This window comes from Terrapene carolina, unplaced genomic scaffold, assembly GCF_002925995.2.
Source record: "Terrapene carolina triunguis isolate 2854851 unplaced genomic scaffold, T_m_triunguis-2.0 Scaffold69, whole genome shotgun sequence".
Lineage (NCBI taxonomy): Eukaryota > Metazoa > Chordata > Testudines > Emydidae > Terrapene > Terrapene triunguis.
In genome coordinates, this window is record NW_020664420.1 from 39,782,892 (window position 1) to 39,805,048 (window position 22,157).

General features: G+C 48.7%; 1 protein-coding gene across 1 annotated transcript in view; it reads left to right on the forward strand.

Annotated features, from left to right (window-relative positions):
* Nucleotides 1-22,157, forward strand: part of ANKRD31 (ankyrin repeat domain 31) — a 115,310-nt gene that overhangs the window by 85,921 nt on the left and 7,232 nt on the right. The window contains 3 exon segments of the mRNA XM_026649268.1: nucleotides 2,439-2,539; nucleotides 9,111-9,198; nucleotides 9,200-9,356. Of these exon segments, the coding sequence (XP_026505053.1) occupies nucleotides 2,439-2,539; nucleotides 9,111-9,198; nucleotides 9,200-9,356 (346 nt within the window).

Genomic DNA, 22,157 nt, shown 5'->3' on the forward strand with positions numbered 1-22,157 from the left:
GTCTCCAGCCAACCCCTGCCGCACCCCCTGCCCTGTCTCCAGCCAATCCCTGCTGCACCCCCCTGCCCAAAGCCAGCCAGCCCCGCACTCCTGTCTCCAGCCAACCCCTGCCGCACCCCCTGCCCTGTCTCCAGCCAACCCCTGCTGCACCCCCTGCCCGAAGCCAGCCAGCCAGCCCCGCACTCCTCTGTCTCCAGCCCTGCCAACCCCTGCCGCACCCCCCCTGCCAGAAGCCAGCCAGCCCCGCACTCCTCTGTCTCCAGCCCTGCTGCCCCCCCCGCCCGAAGCCAGCCAGCCCCTGCCATGCCCGCAGCTAGCCCCGCACCCCCTGCCCTGCCCGCAGCCAGCCCCGCACCCCCTGCCTCCAGCTAGCCCTGCCCCACGCCCTTGTCTGCAGCTGGCCCCACGTCCACTGGTGCCCTGCAGTTCCCAGGGCAGTAACCCTAAACACCTGCTTCAATGAGGGGGGGCAGGGAGCAGCTGGGACCCACACATGTGAAACAGAGCTCATTTCTAGATCAGGCCCATCTTTTTAAAAAAAAACTTTAGGTAGAGTTAACATACATCCATATTTTCCCGGACATGTCAGGCTTTTGGGGTCTTAAATCGCCTCCCGGGAAAATACATACATATGGTACAAAAAATACATACTGTGGCACATCCCTTAAATCAGAACTTTTTATAGGGAACCGGTTGTTAAGATTTTGGCAGCTCATCACTGCCTGACAGGCCCAACTGTACCACAGTCTGAAAGGGCAGACACCAGCAATGTGTCTGCACACAGAGTTCAGGAGTCCTGGGAAAAGTTCCAGTCCAGTGGTGAGTCTTGGGTGCTCCTGGTCATAGGCGCTGAGTATCTAATCTCCCAGCTCAGCCCAGGCCCCGCCCCCACTCCAGCCCTTCCCCCAATACCCCACCCCGCCCTGCTTCTTCCCACCTCCGCTCTGCCCCCCTCTTCCTGCCCCTTCCCCGCACAGTTCTTCCCCCTCCCCATAGCACGCTGCACTCTCGCTCCCCCCCCTTTCCCCCCCCAGCGCTGATCAGTGGGGCCTGCCGGCGGGCAGGAAGCACTGGGGGGAGGGGCAGGTGCTGATATTGGGGCTGCCGGTGGGTCCTCAGCACCCACCATTTTTTTCCTGTGGGTGCTCCAGCCCCGTAGCACCCATGGAGTTGGCACCTATGCTCCTGGTTGTCTTCGGTGCCAGTAAACTTTCCCCAACAAACCCCTCCGGTGCCCTCTTCTGTCACTCTCTGCAAAGCCACACAGAGTTACAACCTCCCCACTTAACTAGCTAACAGCTTCCCTCCTTATTCCCAATGCAAAGTCACAAGCCCCAGTACTCATGGCTCCAGACATCTCTGGGCAGCAGTGATACTGGGTCCAGCTCTGGTTTATCCTTCTCGGGCAATTCCTCCCTGGCACAGTGCTCCTCCTGGACCCTATCCTGGGGTGTCCCCGGTTGGTCTCTCTGTCCATAGGGTCAACTCCGTAGGTTCTCCAAGCTCCCCCCTGCCCAGCAGCTCCTTCCCGTGGTGGCTCTGCTGATCAACTCCTTCCCCTCCCAGCGCCTCCCATCTGCCGTGATCAGCTGTTCTGTGGCATGCAGGAGATGCTGGGAGGGAGGGAGAGGAGTGGGGACGGGGCATGCTCGGGGGAGTGGGCGAAAGAGGCGGGGCGAGGGCGGAGAGGGGGTGGGAACATGCAGGGTAGGTGTGGAGGGTTGGAGTAGGGGCGGGGCCTAGGGCTGAGCACCCCCTGGGACAATTGGAAGCACCTGTGGCCTTGTCCCTCCCAGGCTTTGGGCAGGTTCTTGGCTCCTTCACTCTGTGAGGGCCTGCTTGCTGCAGCCCTTCTGTCTGGAGCTCCAGACACAAACACACTCTCTCTCAGCAGTTGCCATGTTTACCATTTGTACTTGCTTCTGTGGTAGATTTAGTGCATTTTGTGTCAAGTTAAAGAGTCAATGCTCCCTCAGCATTGACTCTTTAACGTTCCCACACCAATGCATCTTTCCTGTGACCATTTTAGAGCCCAGGAAGTGCTAAGGAAGAGCAAAAGAAAAGTGCTTGGATCCTGAGGAAACAAGTAACTCCTCAGAAGCAAAGTAGCTACAACCTTTTCCCAGTCACAAAATGATTTTATGTGAGATTTGAACTCATGTCCCCTGGCTAGTAGACTCTCAATGGATCTAATGTTCAAAATTAGACATCTTCAAGTGCAGATGCAAAAATTGCATTTTGTGTAACATACCTAATTTTTGCATGCATTATCTATACAAATTGTGTATTCAAAATATGTTCTTGCAGTAAGTAACAGCATGTACCAAATTAGACCTATAATTGCATACACGTAATTTTGAAAGAAACCTGATATTTTTTACTCTTATTATCACAGAAAACACAACATAAATAACTTATATAGATTTGTTTATATACAGGTCACATACCTTGGAACAGAGCTGTCAAAAATTCTTGTTGAAGAAGCATGTATTCCCAATGAGCCAGAATTACCAGCACAACAAAAACAGCCTTCTGGTATGTAGAGACTAAAACCTAATTTCCGCTTTGGCTGGAAGTAGCAGAAAATGGTTTCTGAAGTGCTCAAGCTTCCACAGTTCACTCACTCCTTACTGATTTGGTTCAGGAATTACCCTCATTACATACCTTAGACTTGAAACAGAAGAAATAAACTGCTTAAGTGGAGACCCCTAGAAATGCTCAAAAGACAAATTATTATCCTGAGTGTTTCTCTCTCTAACAATATACAAGAACAAACAATAACACAAAGTATATTAATTCAGACATCCACAAAGGGACTTAGGCATGGTGACATTAAGCATTGCCACACCTAACTTTTAGGCACCTAGAAAATCACAGGAACAGCATTGTGATCCACAAAGCCTGAGTTAAGCAGACATTAAATGTGGGGAGATATGCACCTTACAATTCATTCCACAAAAGCCAGCATGCTAGGCAGGGAGCTGCATAAGGTGGTCAATGGGAGATGCCAATCAGAGGGGTGTATCCTAAGCTCTGCCCCTCTCACAGAGATAAGTGCCTAAGTCCAGGCTGCAGGGAGATGCCTACTTCTGCTAGCAATCTACAAACCAGGGGAAGATAGGCGCTCCTTCTCAGAAGGCAGAGCCTGATCTAGTAGATATGCTCAGAGGGCATCTAACTCCACACAAAAAAAGCTGGAGGAGGAGGAGAAATACCTCCATTATGACCATTAGCTCAGTAGGATGCTCACTTAAGATGTGGGAGATCACCAGTTTGTCCCCCCTCTACCTGATGAGAAGGGATTTGAACAGGGTTCTACCACCAATAACCACTGGGCTAAAGATTATAAGGCAAGTCCTCCTCCTCTTCCAATGGATTTGTGCGGAGTTAGGAACACACTCTTTTTTTCTAGTGAAGACAAGGCCTTACACATTAGCTTTGACATTGCCATAGCTGGGGATCAGGTTCAAAATTTGTATCTCAGGGTATGTCTACACTACGAGAGTAGTTCGATTTTAGTTAAATCGAATATGTGCAATCGATATTAGAAAGTCGAACGTGTGTGTCTACACTAAGGACAGTAATTCGACTTTGTCAGTCCACACTACCAGGGAAAGCGTCGACATTGGAAGCAGTGCACTGTGGGCAGCTATCCCACAGTTCCCGCAGTCCCCGCTGCCCATTGGAATTCTGGGTCGAGCCCCCAATGCCTTCTGGGTAAAAAAATGTGGCGAGGGTGCTTTTGGGTAACTGTCGTCATCCGTCAGTCACTACCGCCCGCCCTCCCTCCCTCCCTGAAAGCGCCGGCGGGAAATCAGTTCGCGCACTTTTTGATCAGTGACAGCGCGGACGCCACAGCACTGCGATCATGGATCCCGCTGCGACCATCGCTGCAGTTGTGGCCGTTCTCAACGCCTCGCAGCTTATCATACACCTTTCCCTGAGGCAGATGCAGAGAAATCAGGCGAGGAGGCTACGGCACCGCCGTGAGGGCCTGAAGTCGGAGAGTAGCACAGAGCTGTCAGAAACCACGAGCCCCAGCGCCCAGGACATCACGGTGGCAATGGGGCATGTGGATTTTGTTGAACGGCGATTCTGGGCCCGGGAAACAAGCACGGACTGGTGGGACCGCATAGTGCTTCAGGTCTGGGATGAATCCCAGTGGCTGCGAAACTTTCGCATGCGGAAGGGTACTTTCCTTGAACTTTGTGACTTGCTGTCCCCTGCCCTGAAGCGCAAGGACACCCGCATGCGAGCAGCCCTGACTGTCCAGAAGCGAGTGGCCATAGCCCTCTGGAAGCTTGCAACGCCGGACAGCTACCGGTCAGTCGCGAACCACTTTGGCGTGGGCAAATCTACCGTGGGGGTTGTTGTCCTGCAAGTAGCCAAGGCAATCGTCAAGGTACTGCTGTCAAAGGTAGTGACCCTGGGAAACGCGCAGGCCATCATAGATGGCTTCGCCGCGATGGGATTTCCAAACTGCGGTGGGGCTATAGATGGGACTCACATCCCTATCCTGGGACCGGGCCACCAGGCCAGCCAGTACATCAATAGAAAGGGCTACTTTTCAATGGTGCTGCAAGCACTGGTGGACCATCGGGGACGGTTTACAAACATCTACGTCGGATGGCCGGGCAAGGTTCATGACGCTCGCGTGTTCAGGAACTCTGGTCTGTTTAGACGGCTGCAGGAAGGTATTTACTTCCCGGACCACAAGATAACTGTTGGGGATGTGGAGATGCCTACAGTGATCCTCGGGGACCCAGCCTACCCGCTAATGCCCTGGCTCATGAAGCCCTATACTGGCGCCCTGGACACAGAAAAAGAACTGTTCAACTACCGGCTGAGCAAGTGCAGAATGGTGGTGGAGTGTGCTTTTGGCCGTCTCAAGGGGAGATGGAGAAGCTTACTCACTCGCTGTGATCTCAGCGAAACCAATATCCCCATCGTTATTGCAGCTTGCTGTGTGCTCCACAATCTGTGTGAGAGCAAGGGGGAGACCTTTATGGCGGGGTGGGAGGTTGAGGCAAATAGCCTGGCTGCTGATTACGCCCAGCCAGACAGCCGGGCGATTAGAAGAGCCCAGCGGGACGCGCTATGCATCCGGGAGGCTTTGAAAGCCAGTTTCAAGGCTGAGCAGGGTACCCAGTGACTTTTAAGTTTGTGGACACAGAGGCAGAACTTGCCCCCGTTTCTTTACCCAGTTGCCGTCGACTATCCTCTCCAATTACATACCCCCTTCACCCCCTTCCCAAAAAATAAAATCTGTTCTGTTTTGTTAATGGACACCGTTGTCTTTATTACTGTTTTCGCGGGAATGTTTTAAAGCTGGGACGCAGACTGTGGCGGGGGGCGGGTTTAGGGTTGTGATGCAAATGATGCTTCTAAACTCCAGGAATGACAGGCTCCGCGGTGGTGGACTGGTTGTTTCAACGGAGCCTGCCAGCCCTCCTGGCCGGGACTGCGTGTATGTGTCGGCTATGTGACTGTCTTGCAGGGGGAGGAGGGTTACAGATCCCCTGCTGCGCGGCTCTGTGATGCAGGGTAAGGACCGCTGCATAAGATCTGTAACTGCCCTCCCCCGCCACCAAGTCACAGAGCAACACCACCGCCCCCACCACACAAAACATGAAAACCACCTCCCAGACTGATCAGGATAACTAGTCACTGCACTGTATATGTGCCCTGCTGCTGCACCTGCCCCCTGCTAAAGGTGACTGTCCTGTCCAATGACCAAGCCCCTTCCCCCCCCTTCAGACAGACTCCCCTCCAAAAGAAGAGGATGGAAACAGAAATGAACAGAAACGTATTCTTTATTAACAACCGCACATGGAACGGGGGGGTGAAACTTGGACGGGGTCTTGTGTGAGGCGGGTAGGAAAGGACTTTTCAAATTTTGGGGAATGAGAGCCTTCTAGTGGTAGAGCAGTCCGCAGGGGTGGAGTGAAATTTTTCACGGCCCCTTCCACCCCTCCGTGTTCGGACTTTGGGTGAGGGGGGTATGGGACTTGGTGGCGGGGCAGGGCAGTTACAGAGAGACTGCAGCGGGGCTCTCTCCTCCTGCCTCCGGTCCTGCAGAACATCCACAAGGCGGCGGAGCGTGTCCGTTTGCTCCCTCATTAGTCCAAGCAGCGTTTGAGTAGCCTGCCTGTCCTCCTGTCGCCACCTCTCCTCCCGTTCAATGTTTGCCCGGTGCATTTGGGACAAGTTCTCCCTCCACTGTGTCTGCTGGGCTGCCTGTGCTCGGGAGCATCCCATTAGTTCAGCAAACATGTCTTCCCGTGTCCTCTTCTTCCTCCTCCTAATGTGCGCTAGCCTCTGGGCAGATGTGGCTGTGGGAATTGGAAAAAGGGAGTGAATTCCTGAGACAGAGCAATGTATCTGTGAACAGAGAACATAGTCTTTCTCTGTGAACAAGACCATGCAGAGCACCTATCACACGCGCACTGAGGACAAGGTCGAATTTTCGGCCCTCGCCTACCGTGCCTGCGGTCTTGCTGTGGCGAGCTGAGGAGCAGGGCTGGACACCGGACTTTGTCTAGCTGGCAAACATGGTAAGCCGTAGACTTGTGGCCGCTTAAAACTTTAAGAGTGGCACTGGCCTCCTTTCACATAGAAAGCAATGCGAGTCTCTGCTGGCAGCAATCCTGCAAGCATGAACTCTGGCCCTGTCCCACCCCCTCGCGGCTGTAAACCGCGTGGCTGTAAACCGGCGGTTGCAGTTCTGTAAAGGGACGGGCAAGCAGTCCCAATACTAACTTTCCCCTACCTAATTCACAGCAGGGAGTCATGCCAGACATCACCCTCCTGAAGGTCTCGGAGAGCCAGAAGGAGAAGATGCTCCGGGACAGCCTGCAGAAACCGGGGCCATTTGCTGCACTGCTCTGCAAGGCCATGATCCTGGAGTACCTGCTGGCGTTGTGGCAGGGAAACGTGTCCTACCACGGGGGGCCTAATAAGCTCTCCCTGCCCAGGAACCTGCTGATGAGGCTGGAAAAACACCTGCAGGAGGTGTATGAGGAGTTCTCCCCGGAGGATGTCGCCTCTATCCCCGGTTACATTGACCAGTTCTTGGCTTAGGTGCCCTTGGAGGGACAAATGACTGCAGGGTTTTGGGCACTATAATCATGAAGCGGACATTGTGCAATTTTTTGAAAATGGTTCGGACTATATATTGAGGCGCCCAAAGACAGACTAATCATGATACACTTTGCACTGATTCCCCTTTTGTTTGACTTTCCTGTTTACATGTTTTGAAGCACTTTACCCACTGTTAATATTTTCAATCTTCCTGTTTTGTTGCAAATAAATGTTTACATGTTTTAAAGCACTTTAGCTACTGTTAATATTTTAAATATGCCAGTTATGTTGTAAATAAATGTTTAGATATTTAAAACACTTACTGCTTGATCCTTCCCCTGAATCTGTGTCTGGGGTAACGGCGGGGGACGGTTGGTAGGGGATCTCTGTCAGGGTGATGAGGAGCTCCTGGCTGTCGGGGAAATCAGCGGTGCCAGCGCTGTCGACTGCCTCGTCCTCCTCATCTCCTTCTTCATCTTCCCCGTCCGCTAACATGTCGGAGGAACCGGCCGCGGACAATATCCCATCCTCAGAGTCCACGGTCAGGGGTGGGGTAGTGGTGGCGGCCGCACCTAGGATGGAATGCAGTGCCTCGTAGAAACGGGATGTGTGGGGCTGGGATCCAGAGCGTCCGTTTGCCTCTTTGGTCTTCTGGTAGCCTTGTCTCAGCTCCTTGATTTTCACGCGGCACTGCGTTGCATCCCGGCTGTAGCCTCTCTCTGCCATGGCTTTAGAGATCTTCTCATAGGTCTTTGCATTCCGTCTTTTGGAGCGCAGCTCGGAAAGCACGGACTCATCTCCCCACACAGCGATGAGATCCAAGACTTCCCGATCCGTCCATGCTGGGGCCCTCTTTCTATTGGATTGCACGGCCATCTCTGCTGGAGAGCTCTGCATCGTTGCCACTGCTGCTGAGCTCGCCACGGTGTCCAAACAGAAACTGCGCTTCAAACTGCCCAGACAGGAAAAGGAATTCAAATTTTCCCGGGGTGTGGCTGGTCAGAGCATCCGAGCTCGGACTGCTGTCCAGAGCGTCAACAGAGTGGTGCACTGTGGGATAGCTCCCGGAGCTATTAGCGTCGATTTCCATCCACACCTAGCCTAATTCGATATGGCCATTTCGAATTTAGCGCTACTCCTCTCGTTGGGGAGGATTACAGAAATCGATTTAAAGAGAGCTCTATGTCGAACTAAATGGCTTCCTGGTGTGGACGGGTGCAGGGTTAATTCGATATAACGGCGCTAAATTCGACATAAAAGCCTAGTGTAGACCAGGCCTCAGTGTTAGTTCAGCCATGTGGTGAACTGTTGACTTCAGTGGATTGCATGGATGTAAGTGAGAGCAGAATTCGCCCCACTATATGTAATACTGTGTTTTTCTGTTTTCCTTTAACCAAATCATGGAGTCCTTATGTAGTTTATACTCGTCTCTTTTTCTGACAAAATTTACATAGCGACCAATGGAATTTTACCAAAGAAAGACTGTGTAAAAATTAATGTCCAGTCCTGCAATTGACTCGGCTGCTGTTAATGTGACTGTATAGGGGAACAGGGGTCTGCCCACACACTACAAGTTACAGGATTTCACACTAAATTGAGGATTTTAGGATTTGTTCCTGTGTTTAAATGTAAACCATAATGACTTCAGTGGGTCTCCGTGTGGGTGTAGGGGTTTGGTAACTTTGTGAATTGCAGGATTGAGACTTTGCTGACCTGCAACTCCAAACCCCCTACCCCAATGGCAGTGACTTTTTCAACCCACAAGGAAATAATTTTCTACTTTAAAATGCATCTCCAAAGCAGGATACATTCAGTTTGTTTGAATACATTTGTTTAGTTCTCTAATCTCATCTCTGTAATTATAGTCACTATACTCATAATTATACCCACTTAGCTCACTAAGAGAACCCAATTAAATCAAATATCTTCACTCAGTCCTCATGATGAATCATTCTTTCATAGGCCCTGCATGCACTAAATAACGTATCAGTTTGTAGAAAAATATTGTCTTGATCTTTTTCGCTACCAAGGATTAATTTTGTAACATTGGACCCAGGCAGTCACACATGGTGCCACCTCAGTCATGGCACTACCCCCACCTTTCAGCACACTGGGGGTCTGTGAAGCAGACAGCATGCAGCAAAAAATTCCACCACTTCCACAGATGGAGAAAACAGGAATACTGCCATCCCTTGAAGTAGAAACTGTGGAAGTACCACCTATGTCCAGAGAATTAAGAAGTAAGACTTTTTATTTAGCACTGGCTAGGAAGCCTTGTGGAAAGGAGAAGGAAAACTGATGAGGTAGAAGAGAAAGAGGGAAGAAGGGAATTGGCTCATCAACTGTCCAATAGCATTTTTATCTGATGAGCTCTATCCACCACTCTTGCCTGTCGTAGTTTGAGAACCACTGGCTCGAAACCTCAGAGAACACTTTCACTTTTGTCATCCTGGAGCGAGACCCAAAGAAACAAATTTGCCTCCACTATTCCATAGCTTGCTATCTGCAGCTGCTGAAACCACTACTGTGCATCAGATTGTGCCATTACCTTTCAAATCCCTGATCACTGTTGTCTATCTTTATTGAGAGAAGTTATTTAGTTTCTCAAAAAATATATGGAAATATGAGGAAATTAAAGTTTTAAAATCAATTAAAAAGTGGCTTGCAAGAAGGATTTTAGAGAAGATTACTTATGTTAATAATTTTGTTGGCTGTAGTAATAATTGAGAGCAGTATTACTGTATTATTTATTCTTCTTTGAGTGCTTGCTCATGTACATTCCATATTAGGTGTGTGTGCTCGCCACATGCACTGGTGCCGGAAGTTTTTCCCTCAGCAGTATCCATAGAGGACTGTCTCTGACGCCCTTTGGAGTGGCTGCCGGCTCCCCCCACCCTCAGTTCCTTCTTGCCTCCAGTGACGGTGCTGGAACATCTGCTGCTTTGGCTAGCATTGATTCCTTCTCTGTTCTTGCTAACTTTGAAATCCTGTAAAATAATTATACATCGTTAGTAGTTTTCTTAGTTACCCTTAGTAGTAGTTCTCCGCCTGTCATGGAAGGTCGAGTTCCTGGTGGCGGTGATGTCAGCAAGACGGGTCTCTGAAATTAAAGCCTTGACCTCAGAACCTCCGTATACAGTCTTCTACAAAGATAAGATTCAGTTGTGGCCCCAGCCAGCCTTCTTGCTAAAGGTGGTCTTCATCTTCCATATTAACCAGGACATTTTCCTCCCGGTGTTCTGTCCCAAACCGCACAAGACCAGTGAGGAGAGGCGTCTTCACACCCTGGAAATCCGGCGGGTCTTGGCTTTCTACTTAGAATGTACCAATCCTTTCTGAAAATCGACTCAACTCTTCATCGCTACAGCGGATAGGGTCATCTGTTGTCCTTGCAGAGGATTTCCAATTGGATTATCTCATGCATAAGGACCTGTTACGACTTGGTGGGGGTTCTGCCGCCACCGATTGTCAGAGCCTACTCAACAAGAGATCAGGTGTCTTCGGCAGGCTTCCTGGCACACATCCCTATCCAGGACATCTGTAAAGCCGCAACGCGGTCCTCTGTTCACACGTTTACCGCTCATTATGCCATCACTCAGCAGGCCAGAGACGACGCTGGGTTCGGCAGAGCTGTGATGCAATCTTCACATCTGTGAACTCCTACTCACCTCCAGGGGTACTCCTTTGGAGTCACCTAATATGGAATGGACATGAACAAGCACTCAAAGAAGAAAAGACAGTTACCTTTTCCGTAACTGGTGTTCTTCGAGATGTGTTGTTCATGTCCATTCCACAACCTGCCCTCCTTCCCCACTGTTGGAGTTTCTGGCAAGAAGGAACTGAAGGTGGGGGGAGCCAGCAGTGCCCCTTGTGCCATGCTGTGTAGGCGCCACTCCAGAGGGCGCCAGAGCTGGTTCCGTACAGATACTGCTGAGGGAAAAACTTCCGGCACTAGTGTATGTGGTGAGCACAAACACCTAATATGGAATGGACATGAGCAACACATCTCAAAGAACACCAGTTACGGAAAAAGTAACTGTCTTCTACTACACCAACCAAGATGCAAGGAAGCAAGAAACTAAATCAGAGCCAGTATATAAATGCCTCCTTACTAACCTCTTCTCCAGTAAGAAACTATCCAAGCAACATAATACCTCAAATAGTGGGACTATAGGGAAGTCTACACTACAGTGCTGCATAAGTGCAGCTATAGCACGTCTGGGTGAAGATGCACTATGCCAAGTTTGTTTGTCTGGAGAAGACAAGACTGAGAGGGGATATGATAACAGTTTTCAAGTACATAAAAGGTTGTTACAAGGAGGAGAGAGAAAAATTGTTCTCCTTAGCTTCTGAGGATAGGAGAAGAAGCAATGGGCTTAATTTGCAGCAAGGGCAGTTTAGGTTGGACATTAGAAAAAACTTCCTAACTGTCAGGGTGGTTAAGCAGTGGAATAAATTGCCTAGGGAAGTTGTGGAATCTCCATCATTGGAGGTTTTTAAGAGCAGATTAGACAAACACCTGTCAGGGATGGTCTAGAGCAGAGGTGGGCAAAATACGGCCCGTGGGCCACATCCGGCCCACGGGACCCTCCTGCCCGGCCCCTGAGGTCCTGTCCCAGGAGGCTACCACCGGCCCCTCCCCTGCTGTTCCCCCTCCCCCGCAGCCTCAGCTCGCTCCACCGCTGGCGCAATGCTCTGGGTGGCGGGGCTGCGAGCCTCTGGGGCAGCGCAGCTGCAAAGCCCGGCCTGACCCGGTGCTCTGTGCTGCGCGATGGCGTGGCTGGCTCCAGCCACTGGTGCTCCAGGCAGCGCGGTAAGGGGGCAGGGAGCGGGAGGGTTGGGGATAGAGGGCAGGGGAGTTCGGGGGGCTGGTCAGGGGGCGGGGGGTGGATAGGGGTCGGGGCGGTCAGAGGGCGGGGAATGGGTTGAATGGGGGCAGGGGTAAGGAATGAGAGGAGGGGTTGGATGGGGTGGCAAGGGGCAGTCAGGGGCAGGGGTTCCGGGGGCAGTCAGGGGACAGGGAGAAGGGATGGTTGGATGGTGCAGTGGTCCCGGGGATGGCAGTCAGGAATGGGGGGGGGTTGGATGAGCCGGTGGGGGGCAGTAAGGGGCAGAGGTTCCGGGGGCGGTCCGGGAACAGGGAGCAGGGGGGTGGATGGGGCAGGGGTCCTGGGGGGGGAGCGTCAGGGAACAGGGGAGGTTGGATGGGGCAGGAGTCCTAGGGAGGGGGCAGATAGGGAGTGGGGGCCGGACCACAACTCCCTCCCCTAACCGGCCCTCCCTACAATTTCCGAAACCCAATGTGGCCCTCAGGCCAAAAAGTTTGCCCGCCCCTGGTCTAGATAATACTTAGTCCTGCTATGAGTGCAGAGGACTGGACTAGATGACCTTTCAAGGTCCTTTACAATCCTACGGTTCTGTGATTCCTGAGGGACTCCACCAACTGACACCTTTCACACCAGCTGGTTCCCCCTGCCTCACTTTCATCAGTGGGGACATGCAGGCAATATTCCCAGCAAATCAAAACCTGGCTTGATTTTGACTGAGAGAAGAGAAGACTAAGACAAACAGCAATACTGTAAGTAAGCTTCCTTTGTGTACATCCCTCTTTTCCTGTTGTACTTAGCAAGAACAATAACTGAAAGTGAATATGGTTAAGATGCAAACCTCAAGAGGAAGTGGCCTTACCTACTGTTTTACTTGGAGCACTTTCTGGCAAAGGAAGAATAAGACAGAACCATTTGGTAATGTCAAATGAAAGTGTGTGGGGATGACCTAATGACCATTTTACAAATTTCATTAGCAGTTGCCTGAGCATCTGTGCACAAGACATTTTTATTTTTATTGATGAATGTCTCTTTACAAATCTGGGACAAAGAGTCTTAGTCACAGCTCCTCTAGATCTTGTTGCATGACTATGAGCTGTTGGCTTTCCTTTCAAACAGTAGATTTATCTTGCACTTTAATTTAATTTATAGCCCATCTCTTCCCTATTCCTTCCAGTCTACTCATCAATCTGCCCTTAAAGCTGCAAGAACTTTAAAATTAAACAGTTTTTTGTTTTTATACATTTACCCCAGACCACCCCTTAAATCTTGTTTCTAATCCACTACCTTCCTTAATAAAATCCATACTAGTTTAAATTAAATATTTTAGAGAACTATGTTTTACCTTCATATGATTGTTTTATTACATTCCAGTATGTGTGTATACTACGTGTTTTACACACATGTGTATGCACTGGAGAATCAGGAATAAAATTATAATCCGAAATAAAATGTTTAATAACAATTTTAACATATGGTTGGAAACTGCAACCCACTGATGATACTGAACAAATACTCTACTGTGAATCCTTCAAAAGACAGCGTATTGCCTTTTTATAAAGAATACTAGGGGATACATTAGGTGATGGAGGATTAAATAATTTGATATCTGAATGGAATGAAGAACATAATCTGGATTTAGATCTGAGGGACTGGAAGGCCATCTGGACAGCTACACAAAAATATCTGTGTGCACTAAGAACATGTAATTGGGCATTATATATTTTTATTATCAAATTTAAATATATCTATTTTATTGTTGTCAATCTAGAATATAGTTCTTTATGTAGCCGGGTGTATGAATTCCCTGTTTGGCATATACGTTTATGGTTGTCATGCCTCCATTTCTTAAATCTTTTTAAGATCAGATTACATCTATACTTAAGGAAGATATTGGGTTTCAGATCTCAGTAGATCCTGTTTTTTGCCCATTAGGTCATTGTAATGTTGCTGGATTATCAACATAGATTTTGAAGTTCAAAAATAGGAGTGATCATATTGCTAAATAATAATTTAAATATCAGAATACATAATCAGTCCAAAGATCCTGAGGGACAATGGGTAATTCAGGAAGTATCGTTTAACATAGAGAAGATGTTAGTGGCTTCATTTATGTATCCAATGAAGATAGGAAAAGGCAGAAAACAAAGTTCAACAATTATTGCATATGATTGTAGTGTTGGTGAAGATTTTGAATGAAAGATTTTATACTGCATTTCTGTCAAATTAACAATCACTTAGGGAGTGTCCATAGGATATAGCTATCCATCATTAATGATCCACAATTTTCAGACATGCAGAGACAGAAAGAAAGATTTACTAGTAATTGTTGTTCTCCAAAAGTATAGCCACTGAAGATCCACACTATATTCCCTGCCCTGTGAGCCAATGAAACCTTTCAAAGTAGTGAATTGGTAAGGTGCACACACGTAACCCTTGAATCCAATATTATGTAACGGAGGACATACATTCCAGCCCCCTAAGCATCTGTTAGCTGCTCTCTACCTCCAGACACTTATTTTATATTTCCAAAGTAGACTGGATCTGCTGATGCAATATATTCAGAAAGGAACAGTTACTAGTAAATAAACTTTCTTTCTCCTTCATGACATTGCTTTTGCAGGTCCTCACTTTAGGGCAGGGGTTCTCAAACTGGGGGTCGGGACCCCTCAGGGGGTCACGAGGTTATTACATGGGGGGTCGCGAGCTGTCAGCCTCCACCCCAAACCCCACTATGCCTCTAGCATTTATAATGTTGTTAAATGTATGTAAAAGTGTTTTTAATTTATTAGGGTTGTCACACTCAGAGGCTTGCTATGTGAAAGGGGTCACCAGTACAAAAGTTTGAGAACCACTGTGTTAGGAGACCAGCAAACAGTGACAGGAATGGAGAGGAGTACTACTGTTTAAATAGGGCATGAAGTACTACTTTCTCAAATCAGGTGTCCTATCTGGCCTCATCAATCAAATAATGTTTTGCAAAAGTATGAATTGAATTCCAAGTTGTCACTGTACAAATGTCAGTTAAGGGCACGTGACAGACAAGCTGCAGAGGCTCTTATCCTTTGACATGTAGAGACTCTGGTGATCAGTGTCTTATAAATGAGAGAGAGAACCATTGATTGATGGTTTAAGTCTTTCTGGTACAACACTAGCTATGCATAACATGTCTGGAGTTTAATCTGGACTGAAATACCTTGACCTTTCTTTTCCCCTCCTCCCCCTCCAAAATGATACACAAAACTTTTTGGAATTCCTAAAGGCTTTGTCCTATGAAAGTAGTAATTAATAACTTTATTTTAACATCCAACATATGTAACCTGGTTTCATCTGGTAGATCACGAGATTTTGGAAAAGTACTTAGTACAGTGGATTCTTGGGAAGAGTCACAAGGCAATTGGGAAACAATCTCTGCAGGCCTGGACCTCTTAGAAGACAGACAGCTAGACATTAAGGAGGCCTGCTGTGTCCTTCCTCTAGAACAAGGTGTGACGGGTTCGTTCACAGAAACCCCCTTAAGACTGTCACTAGATGTGCTGGGATACCACTGAGAACAAACCCCCCTGCCAGAGAAGGCTTCCCTCCATTCCTGTCTTGCTGAGTAAGACACTCCAGTCAACTACAGCACAGATCAAGAGGTTGGGCCACGCCCTCCTGCAGTTCACTGAAACTGAGATCCGCTCAGCTCAGGGGCTTCTTAGTTAACAGAGACTTTCCCAGGACCCAATATTCCGTCTTTCTGGGAGCCTAAACCCCAAATAAATCCATTTTACTCTGAATAAAGCTTATACAGGGTAAACTCATAAATTGTCCGCCCTCTATAACACTGATAGAGAGAGCTGCACAGCTGTTCGCTCCCCCAGGTATTAATTACTTATTCTGGGTCAATTAATAAGCAAAATTGATTTTATTAAGTATAAAAAGTAGGATTTAAGTGGTTCCAAGTAATAACAGACAGAACAAAGTACGTTACCAAGCAAAATAAAACAAAAACACGCAAGTCTAAGCCTAATACATTAAGAAACATTACAGATGAAATCTCACTCCCAGAGGTGTTCCAATAAGCTTCTTTCACAGACTGGACTCCTTCCTAGTCTGGGTCCAGCAATCACTCACACCCCCGTAGTTACTGTCCTTTGTTCCAGTTTCTTTCAGGCATCTCTTGGGGGTGGAGAGGCCATCTCTTGAGCCAGCTGAAGACAAAATGGATGGGGTTTCCATGGCCTTTTATATTCTTTCTCTTGTGGGTGGAGACCCCTTTGTTCTCCTGTGCAAAATCACACCAAAAAGATGGAGTTTGTAGCCACCTGAGCATCACACGTTCATGAATGATTCAGCTTTTTGCAGACCGACACCATTGTTTACATGTTAGTTTGAACGTTCCCAGGAAAGCTCAGATGTGGATTGGCATCTCCCAAAGTCCATTGTCAGTTAATTGTTTCTTGATTGGGCAGTTACTGAGAATAGTCCTTTCTCAAGAAGCTGACCAAATGAGGCTACTTAGAATCAAACACATTGAGAAACAAGTACATAGCCAATATTCATAACTTCAAATACAAAAGTGATACACACATACAGACAGCATAATCATAACCAGCAAACTACAACCTTTCCATAGATACCCCACTTGACCTCCTCTGTACAAGACCTGGTGCAACCAGAGGACCCGGGTTGCAACAATGATCTATTGTCACAGTTCATGTCAATAACATCACACAAGGATCTTTCATTACTGATCTATCTGTATGTCAAGGTAGAGCCTTCAGACTGCAGAATCCATAGGGAGGAAAGTGCTGATGGAATGCAGATCCACAACAGGGTACAAACCATGCTGAGACAGATGGACGAAAAGATTTAGAACCAGATGATTTGTCAGGGCCAGGCTGTGGGAAGCGTTGCGGGCCGAGGGACGTGCTGGCCGCTCTTCCTGCAGCCCCCATTGGCCTGGAGAGGCGAACCGCTGCCAGTGGGAGCCGTGATCGGCCAAACCTGCGGACGCGGCAGGTAAACAAACAGGCCCGGCCCACCAGGGGCTTTCCCTGAACAAGCGGCGGCCCTACTTTGAGAACCACTGCTTTAGAGGATTCAACAGCACAACCTATTGAAGAAGAGGCCAAAGACTTGTAACTTAGACCCCGGGCATCTCCCACAGGAGATCCCCACTTAGGTCCAGGAGCACTCAAGTCTTCCGCCATAAAAAAGGTCTCACATCTATTACTCCTCTCAGGACTGTATTATTATAGATTGTTATTTTGTAATGCCAAAAGAATATCAGGTGCTTCAGAAAATGTAGAAGGATACAGGCTTTATCTAAAAGATCTTAGTCTAAATTTTAGATATGAGTGAATGTAGGCGGTGATATACAGTAGGAAGAAGGCAAAAGAACAAGTTTTTAGAGAAGAAGGATGGTCTTGTGGTTAGTGTACTGGACTAAAATGCAGGAGATCTGGGTTTTATCCCTGGCTTTGCCACAAATGTCCTGTGTGGCCTTGGGCATGTCACTTAAACTCTGTGTGCCTCCGTTTATCATCTGTAAAATGGGGATAATAATCCTTCCCTACCTTATGGAAATGTTAAGATTAGATTTTAATGTTTGTAAGCTGCTCAAATATTTAAGTGATAAACGTACAGGATAGTATAAAATCCTATTACAAATAAATTACAGAAGTACAAGAGTTGTATTTTGTTAGCTGTGTGCACAACTTGTTGGTTCAGTCAACTTTTAAATTAAATATATGAAGAAGATAAAAAATAAGAATAGATATTTTTGACTTGCAAGTTGTGGGCATCATGCAAAAGTTGAGATTTCAGTAGGGATTTAAATGAGCAGAGAATGGTGGCTCCGTTTACAGAAGAAAAGCCTTTTGAGTAACCCTCATTCAATTACTGGAGATACTGGTCTGAAATGGACATTTTTGTATTGCAAAACAAAAACAAAATGAAAATAAAACTTCAAACATACTAAGAATGGTTTAAACCCTATAAACTAATCATATATAAACTCATAGCTGTAGACAAAGATGGAAAAGATATTAGTGAGCAGGGCGGAAAAAAACTTGGGGGGGGGGAATGATTTTTCCCTGATTTATATAGAAGGGTCATTCTGATATTAGTGTGAACTACAATGAGTCTTTACAATATGAGTCATTAAAGTTGTGAATTACCTACAGTGGGAAGGTGGGGCCATGGGGCAGAAAACAGGACAGGATGAGTAGTGAATGCTGTAAAGCAGATACAGCCCCTACCCCCACCTCCACCATACCCTATATACACACCGCAAATGCACTGTGGTGTATACTTGACTGACAAACAGCAAGTTGCTCTTTGAAAGCCACCCATCTTCCCTCCCTGCTCCTATGTGGCCCCTAATGTAGATGGCAGAAGGCTCAGGCAGCAGCCCACCAATCCAAGCTTCTCCTTTCTGCTCCTGAGGCACTCAGCTTAGCTTTGGTTGGCACCAATGGAAACTCTTCAATCTCCAGCAGCCAGTATTCTAGTGAGTGGGAAGGGGAACTGGAGCTACTAAACTGGAAGAGGGAGGAGAAAAGTCAGCAAAAAAAAGTAAGAGTAAGCAAAGAAGTAAACAGAAAGAAAGGGTGAAGGGAGAGAGAACACAGACAGAAAACTGGGGAGATGGTGGTTAAATATTTGGTCATTAATTCATCCTGGGGGGCCAACTAGGTGACCAGACAGCAAATGTGAAAAATCAGGACAGGAGGTAGGGGGTAATAGAAGCCTATATAAGAAAAAGACCGAAAAATCGGGACTGTCCCTATAAAATGGGGACATCTGGTCACCCTAGCCAGCCAACCAAAAAAAAAAAGGGGGGGGGGCTGTGAACCACTGTGAAAATATGTCTGAGGCCTTGGCTACACTTGCGAGTTACAGATAAGGCCACCCACAGCGCCGTACCTCACTCCCCGTCCACACTGGTGTAAGCAGAGTCAGGATGAGCTCTAACCTGACATCTGGTGGTGAATTATGGCGAGTGTGGAAAAGAACTCCAGGGGCTGATCTTATTTGCATAGGCACACCCACCCGCCTGGCATGAGACAACAGCAACTGATAGTGGTTACTTTGTATGGGGTGGGATCCCCAGTTTCTCTGTTATTGGGGCAGGAGGAATAAAGTGTTGTTACCCTGATTATGTGAATCAAGGACAATGAAACTGTTTTATGACAGAGGATCTCACCATCACCTAAGTAGCACTCGCTAGACAAGGGACATGGGTTCCACAACCCAGTGAATTAAGAGAGGATGGGAATAGGTATTTGTCTTTGATGGTATGGACCCATTTTGAGGGCCTGAAACACCAATTGCACTACATCCTCTCTCCACTGTTGAATGTCAGAATTACTTTGATTCCATTAGGAGTCTAGTTATAGGCTGCTGAGCTGAATTCACTTTGGGCCAATAGTGCACCAGCACTGGGGCTCCCCTACTATGAACTGAAATCATTAAAAGCTGAAATCACAAAAGAGCTAAAGTTACTAAGAGCTGAGATCACTGAGTGCTGTGTTAACTAGTGGGGGAGCTTGAAGCTATATTGCTAAGCGGCTGGCGGAGCAGTTTGCGGAGACGGCTGGAGGAGCAGCGAGTGCCACGGAGCCTTGCGGGGATGGTTGGAGTGGCCCAAGGATTGGCAGGCGGAGCTGTTTGCGGGGACGGCTGGAGTGGCTCACAGGTCGGTGAGCGGAGCCATTTGCGGGGACGGCTGGACCGACTCACAGGTCGGTGAGCGGAGCGGAGCAGCTCGTAGAGCAGAGCAGTTTGTGGGATGGCAGGAAGTGGACTGGCTCATGGTGAAGGCTGCGGCGGAACCCCACGGAGAGACGGCCAGTCGGCCTCGGATCACGTAAGGTGCCCCTTACCACCCTGCGTGCCCCCCTTTTACTCTGGGGCTGCACTGACCAGGGACAGAGACTTTGGGGGTTGTTGGACTTTTGGGACTTTGGGTGGTTGCTGGACCCAAGAGACTTTGGGGGTGTTGGACTTTGGGGACTCTGGGTGATTTTTGGGTTGCTAGATTCAAGAACCAAAGGGAAAGGACACGGCCCAATTTGAGTCTTTTGCTCATGGTTTGTGTTAGGAATCCTGTTTGTGGTGTTTTTTCCAATTTAATGTTGATGTCATTTACCTCATGTTATTAAACATTTTCTGCTACACTCAGACTCTGTGCTTGCGAGAGGGGAAGTATTGCCTCTTAGAGGTGCCCAGGGGGTGGTATGTAATTGTCCCAGGTCACTGGGTGGGGGCTCGAGCCGGTTTTGCATTGCGTTATTGAAACAGAACCCCTAGATACAGAACCTGGCCCTTGTTGCTGCCAACTTAGATGGGCAGAAGGGTTACACTGGCAAGGCACGTACAGCGCTGTTTCTCCGCGGCTACGGCGCTGCTTGTACTCCACCTCCCCGAGAAGAATAAAGAGTATTGCGCTGCTGCTGCTGCACTGTGGCACCAGTGTGGCCGCCCAATGCGCTCTGATTGGCCTCCAGAAGTATTCGGCAGTATCCCACAATGCCTGTTCTAGCCACTCTGGTCATCAGTTCGAACTCTACTGCCCTGGCCTCTTGTGACCAACCATCAAACCCGCCCTTTATATTCCCCGGGAATTTTTAAAATCCCCTTCCTGTTTGCTCAGCCAGGTGTGGAGTGCTATCAGCGAATCTTTCCAGGTGACCATGCCTCCATGCGCCAAGCGAGCCCCAGCATGGAGCAATGGCAAGTTGCTGGACCTCATCAGTGTTTGGGGGAGGAAGCTGTCCAGTCCCAGTTGCGCTCCAGACGTAGGAATTACGATACCTTCGGGCAGATATCAAGGGCCATGATGGAAAGGGCCATGACCGGGACGCACTGCAGTGCAGGATTAAAGTGAAGGAGCTCTGGACTGCCTACCGCAAAGCCCGCGAGGCAAACGGCCGCTCGGGTGCCCCTTCCCCCCGCAACCTGCCGATTCTACAAAGAGCTGGATGCGATACTTGGGGGTGACCCCACCTCCACTCCGAGCACCACCATGGACACTTCGGAGCGGGGGGAGGAGGAGGAAAGCGGGAGTGAGGGTGATGGGGTGGGGGGAGACACCCCGGAATCCCTGGAGGCATGCAGCCAGGAGCTCTTCTCGAGCCAGGAGGAAGGTAGCCAGTCGCAACGGCCGGTACTTGGTGGAGGACAAACAGAAGAGCAGGTTCCCGGTAAGCGGCTTTTATTTTTGGGAAGGAAATTTTTCGGGAGAGGAGGGTTAGGGCTGCATGCATGCCTAGATGCGGAATAGCGCATTGATGTGGTCTATCACATCGCGGTAATCGGCCTCGGTAATCTCTTCGAAAGTCTCATCCAGGATGTGGGCAATGCGCTTGCGCAGGTTTCTTGGGAGAGCCACCATGGTCCTTGTCCCAGTCAGGCTAACGTGTCCACGCCACTGTGCCGTGAGGGGCAGGGGGACCATTGCTGCACACAGGCAAGCTGCATATGGGCCAGGGTGGAAGCTGCATTGCAGTAGAAGACCCTCCTTTGCTTCCCAGGTCACCCTCAGCAGCGAGATATCTTCCAGGATGAACTCCTGTGGAAAATGTTGGGACAGTGTTCAGTGTAGGTGCCCCCTGCAGATCTTTGCTCTCCCCAAGGCACAGAAACCCAGAGGACAGTACAGCCCTGAAACAATCAGTCCCCCTTATTCACCATTTTGGGGCTCTTTGGGATGGGAAAATTATGCTATTGTGTAGACTGTGTGTGCCCGCCTTAAGTGCGGGGGAATCATTACTCTGTCTGGTATAAATAATGCTGCCTCTGTTAAGTGTTGCATTTTGCCTTTACAGATGCAACTTTGAGATCTCAGCAGTCCGTGTTATCACCGGCTGAGAGACTGCAAAAACTCCGGAAGAGACCGTGAAAAAGCAAAGAAGATATGCTGCACGAAGTGATGCATCAATCTCTTACAGAGAATCAAAAAGCGCAGGGAGAGCAAAAGCAGGATCCGCAAGGAAAACGCAGCGCACCGGAAGCCAAGCACGGATTGGCTGATAAGCATCATGGAGTGCCAAGCGGACTCTATCCAGGCGCTCGTAGCCATGCAGGCGGAGCTCTCCCGCGCCCCCCCCCCACAGCCCTTATCCCAAAACTCTTTCCCTTGTGCCCCCATGTCACCTCCAACCCACTTTCCCCAACATCCGGGTTCTTACCGCCACCAGCTGCCTCCAACACCTGTATCTTCACCAACCAGCCCTGAGAACTACGACTCTTACCCTCTGCACT